Source organism: Cnephaeus nilssonii, assembly GCF_951640355.1.
Source record: "Cnephaeus nilssonii genome assembly, chromosome: X".
Taxonomy (NCBI): domain Eukaryota; kingdom Metazoa; phylum Chordata; class Mammalia; order Chiroptera; family Vespertilionidae; genus Cnephaeus; species Cnephaeus nilssonii.
The window spans coordinates 7147216-7163777 of NC_137071.1; the positions used below are offsets into that span (position 1 = coordinate 7147216).

General features: G+C 37.5%; 1 protein-coding gene across 6 annotated transcripts in view; it reads right to left on the reverse strand.

The window, feature by feature from the left end:
- The window catches only part of SCML2 (Scm polycomb group protein like 2), a 71927-nt gene that overhangs the window by 35512 nt on the left and 19853 nt on the right, over positions 1-16562 (reverse strand). For all 6 annotated transcript variants that reach the window (XM_079765361.1, XM_079765363.1, XM_079765364.1 and 3 more), the window contains 3 exons: positions 16010-16244; positions 12767-12855; positions 2342-2585 (listed from right to left, as the gene is read on the reverse strand). In XM_079765361.1, the coding sequence (XP_079621487.1) occupies positions 2342-2585; positions 12767-12855; positions 16010-16244 (568 nt within the window). The remainder of the gene's footprint in view (positions 1-2341; positions 2586-12766; positions 12856-16009; positions 16245-16562) is intronic.

Here is a 16562-nt window from a genome sequence, read left to right on the forward strand (position 1 = left end):
ACAATTCTAGGCGCAGGATAAAGCAGGAGGAAGGAAGAGGAGATGGGTACATTCATCTCTCTGTAATACACCTCCTGGAAGTAGAACACACTACCTGTACTTTTATTCATTGATCAGGATTTAATCTAATGATCACATCTAATTGCTAGAGAGATTGTAAATGTAGTCTTTATGTTAGGCCAGTGGTTGGCAAACTCATTAGTCAACAGAGCCAAATATCAACAGTACAACGATTGAAATTTCTTTTAAGAGCCGAAAACCAACTTCTGCACATGGGCCATGAAGTTTCAATCGCACTGTATGTGCATGCCCACACGTGGTATTTTGTGGAAGAGCCACACTCAAGGGGCTAAAGAGCCGCATGTGGCTCGCGAGCCGCAGTTTGCCGACCACTGTGTTAAGCAGCCAACTTGTATTACTAAGAAAAAAAGGGAGACCAGATACTGGAGGACAATAGCATTTGTAGCCACACATTCCAACGTCACTGTGTCACGAACTGAACTCATCAGTTTTCAAGATAAACTAATTTTAACCTTTGTGATGTGTCTACTCTACCTTTATCTCCATTCCCCTTGACAAACTTTTTCTCCTCTCTTAATAGTCTTATCATGTGTCTTTTTGTGAAGCTTTTCTTTAACCAAACACTTTTACCTCCAGCCTAAACAGACTGGATACCTTTGAACCAACTTCATATCTAGCATACATCTCTATTTTTACATTTTTAATTCTGTATCATCTTTTTAAATCTATCCCTCCATTCATCCCTTTCACAATAGAAAGCAAACTTCTTGAGGACAGAGACTATGCCTCATTTATCTTAGTATCACATGCATATAGATCTGTATCATACTAAATTTTACAAAAATCAATCATTAATGTCTGCTTCCTACAATTATGGCAGTAAGAAACTGGTAAGAGGTGCCTAATAAAAAGAACATCATGGTATGTAGTATTGTATTAAAGTCCCAAATTACAAAAAATCCCCCCCTTATCTGTGGTTTGCTTTCCATGGCTTCAATTACACATGGTCAACTCCAACCCAAAATATTAAATAGAAAATTCCAAAAATAAACAATTCATATCTTTTAAATCATGTGCCATTCTAAGTAGCATGATAAAATCTCACATCATCCTACTCCTACACAACCAGGACATGAATCATCCCCTTGTCCAGCATCTCCATGCTATATACGCTACCCACCATTAGTCACTTAGTAGCCATCTCAGTTATCAGATTGACTGCCATGGTACCACAGTGCTTGTATTCAAGTCACCCTTATTCTACTTAATAATATCCCCAAAATGCAAAAGTAGTGATGCTGGCAATTCAGACATACCAAAGAGAAGCCAGAAAGTATATGTATATATAGGAAAAAACATAGAATATATTTTGGCAACATCCAAGATTTTAGATATCCACTGGGGGTTTTGGAACATATTCTCTACAGATAAGAAAGGACTAATGTAATACGGCTGCATGCGCTTATCTCCACTCCCCTCCTCCACACAGCTTACCTACTAATTTTCTACATCCATTTTTCTCTTTTCTGGTATAAATAAATTTAGTGAGGTAAATTTTAAGTATGTTTACATTTGATTCCACTAATAAGTTTATATTTAACTAAGGCAAATGAATGGGTTATGTGCATGGACCCCTCTTAAATCTCAGCAGCTATTCCATTCTCAGGAAACCAGGTTAGGCATGTCTACACTCTTGGAAGAGTCACCAAAAAAGTCCAATGTTTTTATGACTTTTCTCTGAAAGAAAATATCCAGAAAATCATAGTATTCAATTTATGAAACACAACATCACAACTAATAAACCCATGACTAAAATAACATACTAATCTATGATGGCTTCCATAGGGTCGAAATGTTCACTGATGTGTAGATTTTACTTAAGACTATCAAAGTATCAATTTAATTGTAAAATGACCAAAATCATGTAAAACATGTATGTAATAATTGTTATGCCCAATCTTTTAAATTCTATCTTCTAGATATAAACAATGGAATACCATATGTAATTTTAAGTTTAATATCAACTATAAAGGAAACTGAGTACCCCAAAGTGCTTATAGCAGTGAGGCTTCAATAGTCCAAGAATAGCTTCAGCTTTGCCCATATCTCCAGTGTAGACTGTCAATTCAGACTATGATACTGGGTTGGCCCTCAAGAATTCTAATCACAGTCTTCTTTTATCTCCAGTTCTCTAGCCTGGACAGTGCCCTCCTTGTTCTGCCTGTGGCTCCAGTGGGTATGAAATGCTAACCTCAATGCCAATAGCAGTTATATATAATTTCAATAAAATAAAAGAAGATGTAGTTACTTAATATCTTACCATAGGCTCCTGGTGGTTGTAATACATCTCCTGCCAGACGACACCACCCAACTGGGAAAATATCTCGGCAATAGTATTTGCACCAGTAATCAAAAGCTCCACTCCAGCCATCAAATGTGATATGAACTTCATCTCCTCTCACACCTCCAATAGTTGCTGGGCATATCATATCCGGGTTCTTTTTGTCTACAGCTTCTAGTTTCATCCCCACTTTAAAGTTATTTAGAGGTGGCATTGGTGGTTCCTATCAAAACATTTAAAAAGTTTTCATTGTTTAGATGTATTAAGAAGCATTTGCTCAATTGATTCTTACAACCTGTAGCAACCAAAAATTGAGTTCTATGCATATCAATTAAAATACAGGAAGAAAACAGTTCTTACAAATCTCTCTGCAGCTCTGCTCTACAACATCCCACTTACTCTGGAGCAGAGCCAAGAACCTGGAAGGAAACAAAACCAGCCTGACAGTAATTCAGACATTCATTTACTCATTCATTCAAGAAATATATATTGTACACTATGTACCAAGAATTCAGGATTCATTGGTAAACAAAAATATCAAAGATACCTGTTCTAGTAGAGCTTAAATTCTAGTGGTGGTAGTAATAGGATTAGGGGCTGAGTGGGGGCAAAGGGAAGAAGCAATCAACAAGAAAGTTTAAAAGAGGGAGTCAAACAAATCAATAAATATAAAAATTATAGGTGGTAAATCTATAGAGAAGGCAGACACAAGAACATGAACGTCATATATATCATATATATGATATCCAATCCAGAATACTTAAAAAAGTATGCCTTAGTTTCAAAAGTTAAAGCATGCAAATGCTAGCAGGATTCTTAGAAAGCCCAAGTGCTATGTTGAAAGCAACATCTTTTTTTTCAATTTGCATTTTATCCTAGTAAATGGCACCATCAGCTCCCTAGTCATCCAAGCCAGAAGCCTGGAAATAATCCTAGACCAGTGGTTCTCAGTCCAACTGAACATTAGACTCACCTGATGGCCACACCACAAGAGAAAGTATTAAACTGGTCTTGGGTGGGGCCCAGACATCAGCACCTTTTAATTCCCCAGGTGATTCTAATGTCCATTCAAGGCTGAGAATCACTGTCCTGAAGGCATCCTTTTCCATTAAAACTCACATTCAAAGACCATAACCTGCCAATTCTACCCTCTAGATCTCTACAAAACTAACATTAAATGCTAACCTTCAATTAGTTAGTATATGACAAGACACTGTTTTCTATATATTAATTTAATTCTCACAATACCCTATGAAGTCAGTGAAATTATTATCCTCATTTTATAGGTGATAAAACTTATGCACAACTGCCTAAGAATACACCATAGTATCAGAGCTAGATTTTAAACCTAGGCAACCAACTCCTTGCAGCACCTTACCCCATCATCTGCCTGGCCAACTCCAACTCATCCACTTCCAAATCCCAGTTTTCTTGGTCTCTTAAGCCTTCCCTGACCAACTCCTGCCCACTCCTAGGCCCACCTCAGAGGCAATCTTGCCTTCAATTGTGAAACTACTGTTGGAATGTGTTCACTCCTCTATGAGATGAATGGATTCTCAAAACAGGTACAACATCTTATTGATGTTATTTCCAGCACAGGACCCAACAGCAAGCAGTTAAAAAAAAAATGAATGAACCAAGGAATCACCTGAAGAACAGTAAACAAGCTCTCAACTAATTCTTTCACCAAGATATAATTTAAGAAACATATCTGGTAGGTTGGTCCCTTTTTTAAATGCCTCTTTAAACCCATTTCATTGTCCATATTTTTCCACTGTTATCCTTTACACCCTTGCAATTTGAAAACTCCTTAATTATTAGCCCTCAACATCCTTTTAATTACATACTCTTAATTTGATTCTTTAAAACCACCCTGAAAGTCAGCGGAACAAAAATTAGCTTGAGCAAATATCAAAATCTATATACTAAAAGCCTAAGCCATCATTATGGTGGAACGACCAGAACGACTGGTCGCTATGTTGCACACTGACCACCAGGGGGCAGACGCTCAATGTAGGAACTGCCCCTGGTGGTCAGTGCACTCCCACAGGGACAGCGCTGCTCAGCCAGAAGCCGGGCTCACAGCTGGCGAGCACAGTGGTGGTGGCGAGAGCCTCTCCCACCTCCGCGGCAGTGCTTAGGAGCAGCAAGCCAAGTGGTAAGGAGCCTGCCGCTAAAGAGCAGTTAGCTGAGCCGTAAGGAGCGAGCAGGCAGGCGGTAAGGAGCAAGGGATCCCAGATTGTGAGACAGTTGTCCGAGTGCCGGCTTAGGCCTGAGCCCTCGAGGGGTCCCAGACTACAAGATGGCGCAGGCCAGGCTGAGGGACCCACCCTCCCCACCACCAGTGAACGAATTTCATGCAATGGGCCTCTAGTATTTAATAACTAAACAACTGATAAAAAACAAGATTTACATATTGCCACTAAAGATCAATTATCTGTTACCATACATGGGGTACAGGGGGGCATATTTAACAAAAGATAGCCTTGGTAGTTGATAAATTTGTGCTGGACATTCACAGAATGCAGGAAACATTCAAGGCACACATAAGAATCCCAGGACCTTAAAATGTCATATGACAGAATAAGAGAAAGACTATCTGTAGCAAAGCAAATTAAGTTCAAATGGAAGTACACACTTTTCTGCTATTTATTCTCCAAAGATTTTCATACTATTTATTAATTCTTCTAAATTTTATAAATTTACTTACTTATCAAATTTACTTACATCAGTATACCCATACAAACAAATATTAACAGACTCTGAAAGAAAACAAATCTTTTTTTAGTTTTTAAATTGATTTTTAGAGACAGAGGAAGGGAGAGGGAGAGAAACATCAATGTGAGAGCAAACAGTGATTGACTGCCTCCTGCATGCCCCCCACCAGAGATCAAGCCCGCAACTCAGGCATGTGGCATGACCAGGAATCAAACCAGCAACCTTTCAGTGCACAGAACAATGCCCAACAAACTGAGCCACACTGGCTAGTGCACAAATCTTTACATTTGAAAAAGGAAACTGCTCTTTTTGTGTAACATAGTAAATGAAAGGGCTTTATCTCAAAATAAGGTACCTCCAGATTTAGATAATTAGCAAAATGGTTCCCTCTACTGTCCATGAAAGGTAATGATGTTGCTTTTAAATGATTTTAAAGAATATGCTTTGTCAACATCAGTTCTTGAATGACTTCCTAACAAACATATAATTTGCAGAAGCAATAGTAAAATAAACAAGGGGTCATTGTCTTTTCTTTTACTGTGATAAAAAATGATTCTGTTCAAGAAGGTGGCAGTAAAGAATGCTTTTTTAACCTCCTTCCTCACTTACCTACAATATGGTTCTCCTTAAAGGATATTTCTTCCCAAATCCCACCAACTCTGAAGCCAATCTCAGCATTACCTGCATTACTCCTCTGCCTGAAATATTCTTACCCTTATAACCTCATGGTTCGTTCTCTTCCTTTCTTCAGATATTTACTCAAATGGCACCTTCTTAGCAACACCTTCCTGACTAATCTATCTAAAATGTCACCCTCCCTTATCCTTAGTGTATATATAACTATGAAACATAATATATGCATACTTTATTTAGCCAGGTTTGTTACACATTTCCCCAGCTAGAAGGTAAGCTTTATAAGGGCAGGAAAGGTATTTTTTTACTCTTTTGTTTAAAGCTGTATTCCCAGAGTCTACCTCTGACCACAAACTGCTATCCTTAACTTCTACTTCCTTACTTTTAATCAACTATTTCTTTGACCTCATCAAGAATTCTAGTCCTTTCACCTTCATTTATTCATTTACAAATATATACTGAGTGACTACTACATGCCACACATTACTGGAGGTTCTTGATATATATTAACTAGCAAAACAAACAAAAACCCCACCCTTGTGGTGCTAGTAAAGAGAAAGATAAGAAACCATGATAAAGTAAGTAAAATATATTCTATGTTAGAAATAAGTGCTATGCAAAAAAAAAAAAGAGAGAGAGAATAGAGAAGAATAAGGGAGATCCAAAGAGCATTGTATAGGAGAGGTTGTGTGATTTCAAATAGGGTGATCAGGACAACCTTCATACAGAAGGTGATAGTAAGCAGAAACCTGAAAAGAGGTGATTATTAACCATGCAGCTATCTAGAGGAAAAGTGTCCCAGGCAAAGAGAACAGCCAGGTCCTAAAGCAGGAGATGTATCTGAAATGTTCGAAAACAAAAAAGAAGCAAGTATGGCTAAAATGTAGTCTGCAAATATGAGAGCAGTAGGAAACAAGGTCAGAGAGAGAATAAAGGGTCATTTTATGTTGAGTGGTAGAGGCAACTATAAGAACTCTGGCTTTTATTTGGAGTAAAATGGAGAGCTCCTGGATGGTTTTGAGCAAAGGACTGATATAATCTCACCTTTTTTTTCAAAGGAATATTCTGGTTGCTGTGTTGACTACCAACTCTAAGGTTATAAAGAGACCACTGAGGAGGCTACTGCAGTAATCCAGGAGAGAGATAAAAGTAGCTTGTGACAATGGAGATGTCAAGAAATGGTTGTATTTTGAATATATTTTGAAGGTCGAGCCGATAGGATTTCCTTATGAACTGGATACAGTGTGTGAAAGAAATAATCACCAAGGTTTCTGGCCCGCGGAACTAGAAGGATAGTTGCTACTCCCTGAGATGGGAAAGGCTGCAAGAGGAGCAGTTTGAGATACATATTAGACATTCAAGTGGAGATGTAGAGTAGGTAGGCTGGGTATACAAAGCTGAGTTAGGAGCAAAAGGTCTAGATTGGAAACACAAATTTAAAAGTCATCTGCATATAAAGTGTATTTAAAGACAGAAATTAGATGAGATCACCAAGAAATTAATAAAGATCAGAGTTTCTCAACCTTGGCACTTAATGGCATTTGAGGCCAGAACATTCTGTTGTGGGGGCTGTCCTGTGCATTGTAGGATGTTTAGCAGCATCCCTGGTCTATAACCCACTAGATACAGGTGGTACTCCTACACAAAGTTATAACAACCAAAATTGTCCCCAGATATTGCCAATGTTCCTTGAGGGCAAATCGCTCCCCTTCCCAGCTGAGAACCACTGATATAGATTTAAAAAGAGGACCAAACACTCTAACATTCTATCACACCTTTTCAATTCCAGGTTACAGAGCATCCTGTCACCACTTTCTTCTCGGCACCCAAACCCAACTTACTGCCTTGTGCTTGCTCTGTTATCTCCAAATCTTAGTTCAATATTATATCCATTTTACCTATATATACTTAGTTGCTGAGAACTGCGGAAGAAAAGTCCCACATGTTTATTACATGTAGTGGCACACATATTTAGTCTTCATCTTTAGCTGAACCCTCCAAAATACCCATGTTACCCTAGGCCAGTGGTCGGCAAATTCATTAGTCAAAAGAGCCAAATATCAAAAGTACAACGATTGAAATTTCTTTTGAGAGCCCAATTTTTTAAACTTAAACTTCTTCTAACGCCACTTCTTCAAAATAGACTCGCCCAGGCCGTGGTATTTTGTGGAAGAGTCACACTCAAGGGGCCAAAGAGCTGCATGTGGCTCGTGAGCCGCAGTTTGCCAACCACGGCCCTAGACTGTTACCTCTCCCCTCCCATACAAAAGACTAATAATACATCCTCATTATATGTTCATTATTTTATTTGTTAACTGACATTCTCCCCAACCAGAAAATAAACTCTCCACCTCAGTATTAAAACACAGTAGACATTCAGTCTATATATGAATCCTCCCCTCCAACCTTTGTCAGTTTCCTATTTCACAGAGTAAGAAACTGATGCCATCAGCAACGAACTCTATCAATATTCTGCCCTCACAATTACAAATTTAACTATATCTAAGGGTACTGTTCACCTGGTCTTTAGTTCTTACTAATGTAACTGATGAACTTCCTATCCACTGAATAGTAAGGAATCAGCTTTCCCCTTAACTGACCTCTATTAAGTACCTAATATGAGTGCTTATACATTATAAAGGTGAGTGGGCATTTCTCAAGGTTCTAACATTGATGCGCCTTTCTTCTATAAATTCTGAAATAGCTCATTCATGCTCGTGGCTTCCATCACTATCATTTAAACTAAAAACTCTCAAATCTACGTACCCAAGCAAAACCTTGTTTCTAAGTTCTAAACACTTTACTTCTAACAGTCTGGTGGCAATCATCCTTCCTCAAATTTCCCAGAGGCATCCCAAAATATCTAAAACAAAAACCTCATCTTCTCCCTCTATATTTACTCATCTTTCTGTACTTCCCAACCTTTCTTCATTCATTTAACAAATAAGTATGTACTAGGACCAATAAGAGGTACTGAGAATACAAAGACATGTTAACTGTTCAAAAGGAACTCAGTCTAGGAAGCAAGGGACAGTGAGAATAATGATATAACCCAATACCTAGAAAGACTGAGATATGCACAAAGTGCTACAGAAGAATAAAACTGGAGAGGAGGAATTAGGAAAGGTATCCTGAAGGATTTAATACCTAATTTAAATTTTAAAAGAAAAACAGGAGTTAAATCAGAGATAACCAGCTCTGAAAAGAAACATGGTATCAATAGGCTATTACAAGCAATTTAGAATGCAAAATCCAAAGCAAGCAGTGGCAGCCATAAACCAGATCATGGGTACCTGAAAGGCCATATTAACAAATTTATACTTCATCCTGAGTACAACTGGTAACTTCAAAAGAGTTTCAGGCAGGGGAATGATGTGGTAATGCTTCTGTATCAGGTATTTCTAGCACTTGTGTGGAAAGGTGAAGAACAGAGGCAGTCATATGACTGAACAGTCCAGGCAAGAGGAAATCTTGTAAGAGAGGCAATGGTGGTAAAGTGAGAAAGAAGAGACACAACAAAGAAATAATTAGGAAGCTAATTTATAATTCACTAGAGGCCTGGCGCACAAAATTCGTGCATGGGGGGGGGGGGGTTGGGTCCCTCAGCCCAGCCTGCACCCTCTCCAATCTGAGACCCCTTGAGGGATGTCGGACTGCCCATTTAGGCCTGATCCCAGTAGGATCGGGCCTAAACAGGCAGTCGGACATTCCTCTCACAATCCAGGAATGCTGGCTCCCTACTGCTCACCTGCCTGCCTTCCTGATTGCCCCTAACCGCTTCTGCCTGCCAGCCTGATCACCCCCTAACCACTGCCCTGCCAGCCTGATTGCCTCTAACTGCCCTCCCCTGAAGGCCTGGTCACCCCCAAATGCCCTCCCTTGCAGTCCTGATCCCTCCCAACTGCCCTCCCCTGCTGGCCATCTTGTGGTGGCCATTTGGTGTCCACATGGGGGCAGCCATCTTTGACCACATGGGGGCAGCCATCTTGTGTGTTGGAATGATGGTCAATTTGCATATTACTCTTTATTAGATAGGATTGGCTATCCAGGGACTGTCAAGGAGGAAGAGTACCCACAAATCAGTAAGAGTAAGAAAAGAAATCCAATAGAAAAACAAGAAAAGGCAATAATCAGGCAATTTATAGAATAACAAAAGGCCATTAAACACATTTTAAAAGCTCAATGAAAATTATAACAAAGATATACCATCCTTATTCCCAACTCCCAAAAAAAGATTCACAAAATTTTAAAAGATTGGTAATATTCAATGTTAGTGAATGTGTGCAAATACAAACTGACCCATTCACTAGTAGTGGAGCATAGCTTGGAACACCCTTTTGGAATACAATTTAATAGTATATATCAATACTTAAAGCATACACTCCCCTTGAACCAGCAATTCTATTTCTAAAAATGTAGCTATCCACACTTATATACAAAGCTCTATGCAAGAATGTTCACTGCAGATGATTTAAACAAGAATATGGAGAAAACCTAAATATCCATCCTTAGGCAGAGATCAAATCAATTATGGTAATCCATACCACAGAAGATTACCTGAAGTATATATGAAATGAAATGGAAAGATTTCCAAACTATACATAATTTAGGGGGAAAACTAAATCACAGAACAATATATTCCAATTTGTTAAAAAAAAATAAGAGCACATATATGTTTGTGAATGTACAGAAAAAGGTCTGGAAGAACACAAACTTCAATATGGAGAGAAGAGTGGAATAGAGTAATGCACAGGATAAAGTGATACTCATTTTTCATTCTAGCTAAATGTATAGTTTGATTTTTTTGCCCCCACACAAACATGAACTACTTTTATAATTTTTAAAATGAGCCCGGCTGGTGTAGGTCAGTGGTTGAGTATCGACCTATGAACCATGAGGTCACAAGTTCAGTTCCCAGTCAGGGCACATGCCCAGGTGCGGGCTCGATCCCCAGTGTGGGGTGTGCAAAAGGCAGTTGATTGATGATTTTTTTTCATCATTGATGTTTCTATCTCTTTCTCCCTCTCTCTTCCTCTCTGAAATCAATAAAATATTTTTAAATGAAAAACATAATGTGTATGACAAGTGGCTTGTGACTAGCTGATAAAACAATTTGATATGTAAATAGATTCAGTGGCTTTTCTAAAGCCACAACCCAAGCTAATAGGTGTTTAACAAAAACTACTGCTAGCCTTTACGGTGTGGCTAAGTGGTTAGAGTGTCAGTCCGCAAACCAAAGGATCTAGGGTTCAAGTCCCAGTCAAGGGCACGTCCCTGGGTTGCAGGTTCAATCCCCAATCAGGGTGCATGTAGGAGGCAAATAATTGATGTGTCTCTATCACATTGATGTTTCTCTCTCTTTCTCCACCTCCCTCCCTTTTACTCTAAAAAATCAATGGAAAACATATTCTCATGTGAGGATTAGCAACCAAAAACACCTACTGCTAAACATCTCCTGTTATTAACTCTTCTTACATATACTTTACATATTGCCCAAAGGGCTTGCAGCATTTGCCTGTGTTCTTTCCTTGTAAGGTAGCCCACTTTTAGTCCTCATGATGCTCAAAGCTGCACTCAAAAAAATTTTTTGCAATGCAGGAGTCATATTTTTTAAAGAGAAGTTTATTGATTTTTAGAGAGAGAGGGAGAGAAACATCAATGTGAAATCTCAACATCGACTGGCTGCCTCCTGCACGCCCCCTACTAGGGATTGTGCCCCCAAAGCTAGGCATGTGTCCTTGACCAGGAATCGAACCAGCAACCTCCCAGTGCACGGGACAATGACCAATCAACTGAGCCACACTGACCAGGGTGCAGGAGTCATATTAATTGATGTGTCACATCCTTATGTCCTTAATCTTTTTCAAAAGTTTTTAAAAACTACAATCAATGTTTATCATTCTTGATATGAATAGTTGTAATAAAATGTAAGTGACTAAGAAAACAATTAGGACAACAGTTGGGAAAGAAATATTTGACCCATAATTTAACTAAAACTTGGCTTTTATTCATTGTTTGCTAAAATAGTGTACTCTTTCAACAATTTCTCAAGAGCATAAACTAGTTTTGGAATTTTCCCTTTATTATATAACAAGTATTTCCTTATAACAAATTCATTCTGATGACTGTGTTTAACATTCTTTTACTTCTAAAAACAAATCTCTCTGAGTAACCTTCAAGTGATTTTATTGGCCCATCATCATTTTCTTCAATATCAAAGGGATGACTAACATAACTAAGTGAGGGGGAAGCTTCACTTCTGAAAGTAAATAAAAAACAGCAATGAACATCTGCTTCCAGTAGAACACCCCTTTCATATCTCAGGTCAAGAAAGAGGGTACTAATTCATTTTAGCTAGTGGATGATTATAACTGAATAACTTTTTTTTTTAAATAACTTGCTGTCATGGGCTGAATTGTGTGCTCCCATCAACTACAAACCAAGGAGAGAGGCCTCAAAGAAACCAAGCCTGACAATACCTTGACCTCAAACTTTTATCCTCTGGAGCTTTGAGAAAATAAATTCCTTTTGTTTAAGCTACTGTTATGGGCTTACTATGTCCTCCCAAAATTCATAAATTGAAGCCCTAACCCCCAATATGACTTTTTAGGGCTAGGACCTTTAAAAAGGTAATAAAGGTTACGTGAGGTCATAAGGCTGAGGACTACTGTCCTTATAAGAAGAGAAAGAAAAACCAGAGATCCCTCTCCGTCTGTGCATGTCCAGAGAAGAGGCCATGTGAAAATACAGCGGAAGGACAGCCATCTATAAGCCAAGGAGAAAGGCCTCACCAGAAACCAACCCCGATGGCACTTTAATATTGCACTTCTGACCTCCAGACTGTGAAAAAAATAAGTTTCTTTTGCCTAAGCCACCCAGTCTGTAGTACTTTGTTATGGCAGCCCTAGCAGACTAATAAATACACTTGCCAACCACTAAATTTAAAAAGCATTTTTGCTTTTTCTTGTTAGAGAAGACAAAGTATTTAAGTATCCCATTAAAAAATAAAACCACAGCCCAGCTGATGGAAGTTCTTTTTAATTCCTTTCTTACCTCCTTGAAGAATGTTGCAGGTGCCATTTCAGATCCATCCAGTGTTCGCAAAAGGAACATAGGCCAAGATGATGTACTCATTTTGTATCCTATTTTAAAAATTAAATCAGATATCATGAAAAAGCCTCCCTATGATATTACAGCAAGTTGGTATTAAAAATAGCGTTCATTTACTATTCTTCAGAGAATAACTTTCTTATCGAGGAACTCAGGAAATGGGCCAGAGGAACAGCTACATTCTCCAATTGGTGCTACAATAGCCACTGTATTATTTGGCGACAATGCTACAGTGGAGTAGAAACTCTCATTTTAGAGAATCCAGTAGCTGGAGATCATCAACATACATGTGTATGTTGGGAATGGGCCATTACACTTGGGTAATCCAAGCCAGAACCCAGGAGAGCTTCCATTTCTTACCAACAGCCTCACAAGCAGGGCAAAGGCTGCAAAAAACTTCCAGGCCCTCTTTTCCCCCTGCTTTATTTCCTTTCAGATAAAGACAGTTTTCTGTCAAACTCAGTAAATGTACACTAACGATAGTGCATTTTATTTTATGTAAATTTCACCTTAAAAAACTGCACAAACACAACTCTAGTTAATGATATGCATGCTAAAGTATTCAGGAGAAATGTAATAATGTCAATTACTCTCAAATGTATTTTAAAATAAGATGCATTGATAAATTCATAGAAGGGCAGACGGATAGATGAGTGATAAAGCAAGTATAATAAAATGATAATGATAGAACCTAGGTAATGGGTAGGTGGGTATTCATTGTAAAATTATTTCACCTTGTATGTTTGAAATTTTTTCATACAATATGTTAGAGAAAAATACAACTCTCACTTTAGCAATCCTTACACACATTACATAAACATGATCTTCTCTTAGAATATATCTTAGTTGCTATCAAAATAGGTATCTTTTTTAGAAATCTTATAATTAATGGTGACTATAATAGCATCTGGAAACAGGGATCTGCTGGTTTTACTGCATTCTGGGGACAATCTGTTTCAGGCAGAACTTGCCTGCCTTGATAACAGAATTGGAGAGAACTTGTCATGTATTCCTGATGAATACATGCAGCAAGATAGGGAGGCATATGAATCACTGGCAACAGGTCCATCAGTAAAATAAAACCTACAAAAAAGTTTAGACAGAAAGTCATCCCATAATAATCCTGTACCAAAACCCCCTAATATGATTAGGGAAATAATTGTTGCTAGGGAAAATGGGGGAGGGGAGATTTATTACATACTCACTCAATATTATTAGTGATATATAATAAGGTTATCCACAGCATATATTTTCCACACTGTGGTCAGAATATTGCATAAGAATCATTCCCTGTTCCTTAAGCCTTTCTCTTACCCCTTACCTTATCTTATTGCATCATCTACCATGATTTTTCTAAATTTAACATTTTTCTTAATTCTGTAACTCCCTGAAGTCAAACATAGATTAAAAGGCTAAAAAATAAATTAAAGTGCATATAAAATTCAAACAGATAAAACTAATATATGATGTTAGGAAGTCTAGGCAGTGGTTATCTTTGGGAAGGGGGTGGTTATGACTGGAGATCAGCAGGAATAGGGCTTCTGCATTCTGGGGACAATCTGTTTCAGGCAGCACTTGCCTGCCTTGATACCAAAATTGGAGAGAACTTGTCATGTATTGATAATAATCACCTATCTTGATAATATTCACGTATCTTGATTTGGATGGTAGTTATACAGGTGTTTTCATTTATAAGCTGTACACCTATGATTTATACACTTTCTGTTTATATGTTAAAACTTTAAAATATCTTTTAAATAATAACCTTTAAGTTTTAAATAAATAAACCCATTTTTAAAAGGAAAATTAAATAAGATGTGTTATATTAAAATGGAAACTAAACTATTCAAAAGTGCTTAATGAGCAAATTGGCAAAAACTGTTTATTTTTATATGCAGTGTGAAAGTATACATTAATTAGCATATGTTGTTATGTATTTCATATTTTCAGTTAACAAATTCTAAATGTAATTTGAAAAATAAATAATCATAATTTTGGCTATGCGTTTGAAATGCTGGCAATCACAATAGCTGTATTTCTTTTCAACAAAATAGAAAACATATTATCATATTATAAACAGAAATAAAATCCAAACAGGAAAACACTAAGCCTCAGGTTTACACTTACATCTCTTACAGAATTCTGTATGATTCCAGAAATGTTATAAAAGTAAACAATAAAAAATATGAATGATATGAAGGAAAAAGGGGAAAAGCAGAAAACACACACACCCTTAACCATCTTCTTGGAATAACACATTTATGATTAGTTTTTTTTTAATATTTTAAGCCAAATTAAGAATAATTAACAATTAGAGCAAGAAAGTATAAAAATACATCACTAAGAATAGTTATTATTAATATATTAAATTTTTATTCTCAGGGAATTTTTCACCAGTAGGAGACAAAAAAATCCATTTTTTTCATTGAGCTTTATAATAGGGAATTTTCATTTTCAGCACTGTAAAGAAGAAACAAAAACCCACCATTCACTCAGAATAAAAAAAGTGATAAATTAAATCACTTATTTTCTGTAGACTATCATGGTACACCCATATAGTAAAAGAAAAAATTTACCCAAAATTAGTCACACACTTTTTATGTTTTAAAAACTTGGTCAAAATGAAGAGCTTTGAACTTAAAAACCTTTACTGGTAAGTTCCATCTATCTCCTCCTTTTCAAAAACCTAAAGGTACTCACTCCTACTTCTCTCACTGAGATTTCTTCCCACTATAGATGAAATGAAATTCCCAAATTTACATCTAGAACCTGGATGTGGAATACCCTATGCTCATCCCCATACCAAAAATGCTGAATGGCTCAGTGGGCAATATTGAGGGAGGAAGTGACTTGTATCAAATGCTATAAACTACTCCCCCAGAAGGGCTTCTGAATCTGCATGTGTAATCTAGTAGAGCAGCTTCTGAAATTTCAAGTTTGAAGACAGCATGAGTCTTTCCCTGGAGTGGAAAACCTTTAGCACACATAGACCAAATGTGTACTTAGTGAACCTCTCTAGCCTATGGTACTGATGAGTTCCTCTCTCATACAGTTTCCACAGTAACCACCTGACCATCTATTTGTAAGAATGTCTAGGAGAATAGATTTTTAAAAGGCCATTAAAACTATTTCTACTGAATATTACATTAGTAAGAATATGTTATTTTAAAAACTGTTTATCCTTACCCAGTGGAGGCTGAAGTAAGTCCCCTTGCTGTTCACAGGTTCCAACGGGCTGTATGTCTGGAGAATCAACAAGTCTCCAAAAATCATTTTTATCATCACTACCATCAAGGCGTAAACGTAACCTGGCACCAGTAACTCCGATAATCGTGGCAATACATGTCGAAGTCATATTGCGAGGGTCATGTGCTTCCAATTTCATACCAACTTTGAATTCATTAGTTGGTGGAATCTTAGACTATACACACACATACACACACAAACACAGTATTGTTAAAGTGCATCAACTATAAGAAAAACAAATGGTCAGTTATGTTACCAGAATACTTGAGCGTTTTAAGTAACGGTCACAGCAGATGGTGAACAAAGTTAAGAACTATAAGGGTCAAGGAAAAGATCTTCAAACCCTGCCCTTGGCTTGATGTGCAGCATAAAAACACTGCCAACTGCTGGTTTTACTCATTTGCCCACTTCCAGGCAACCTAAATGTGGCCTTTAAAATGCACTCTGAGTGGCTTTCTAAAAGAAGAATCTGATTAGGCCACTCCCCTTGAAA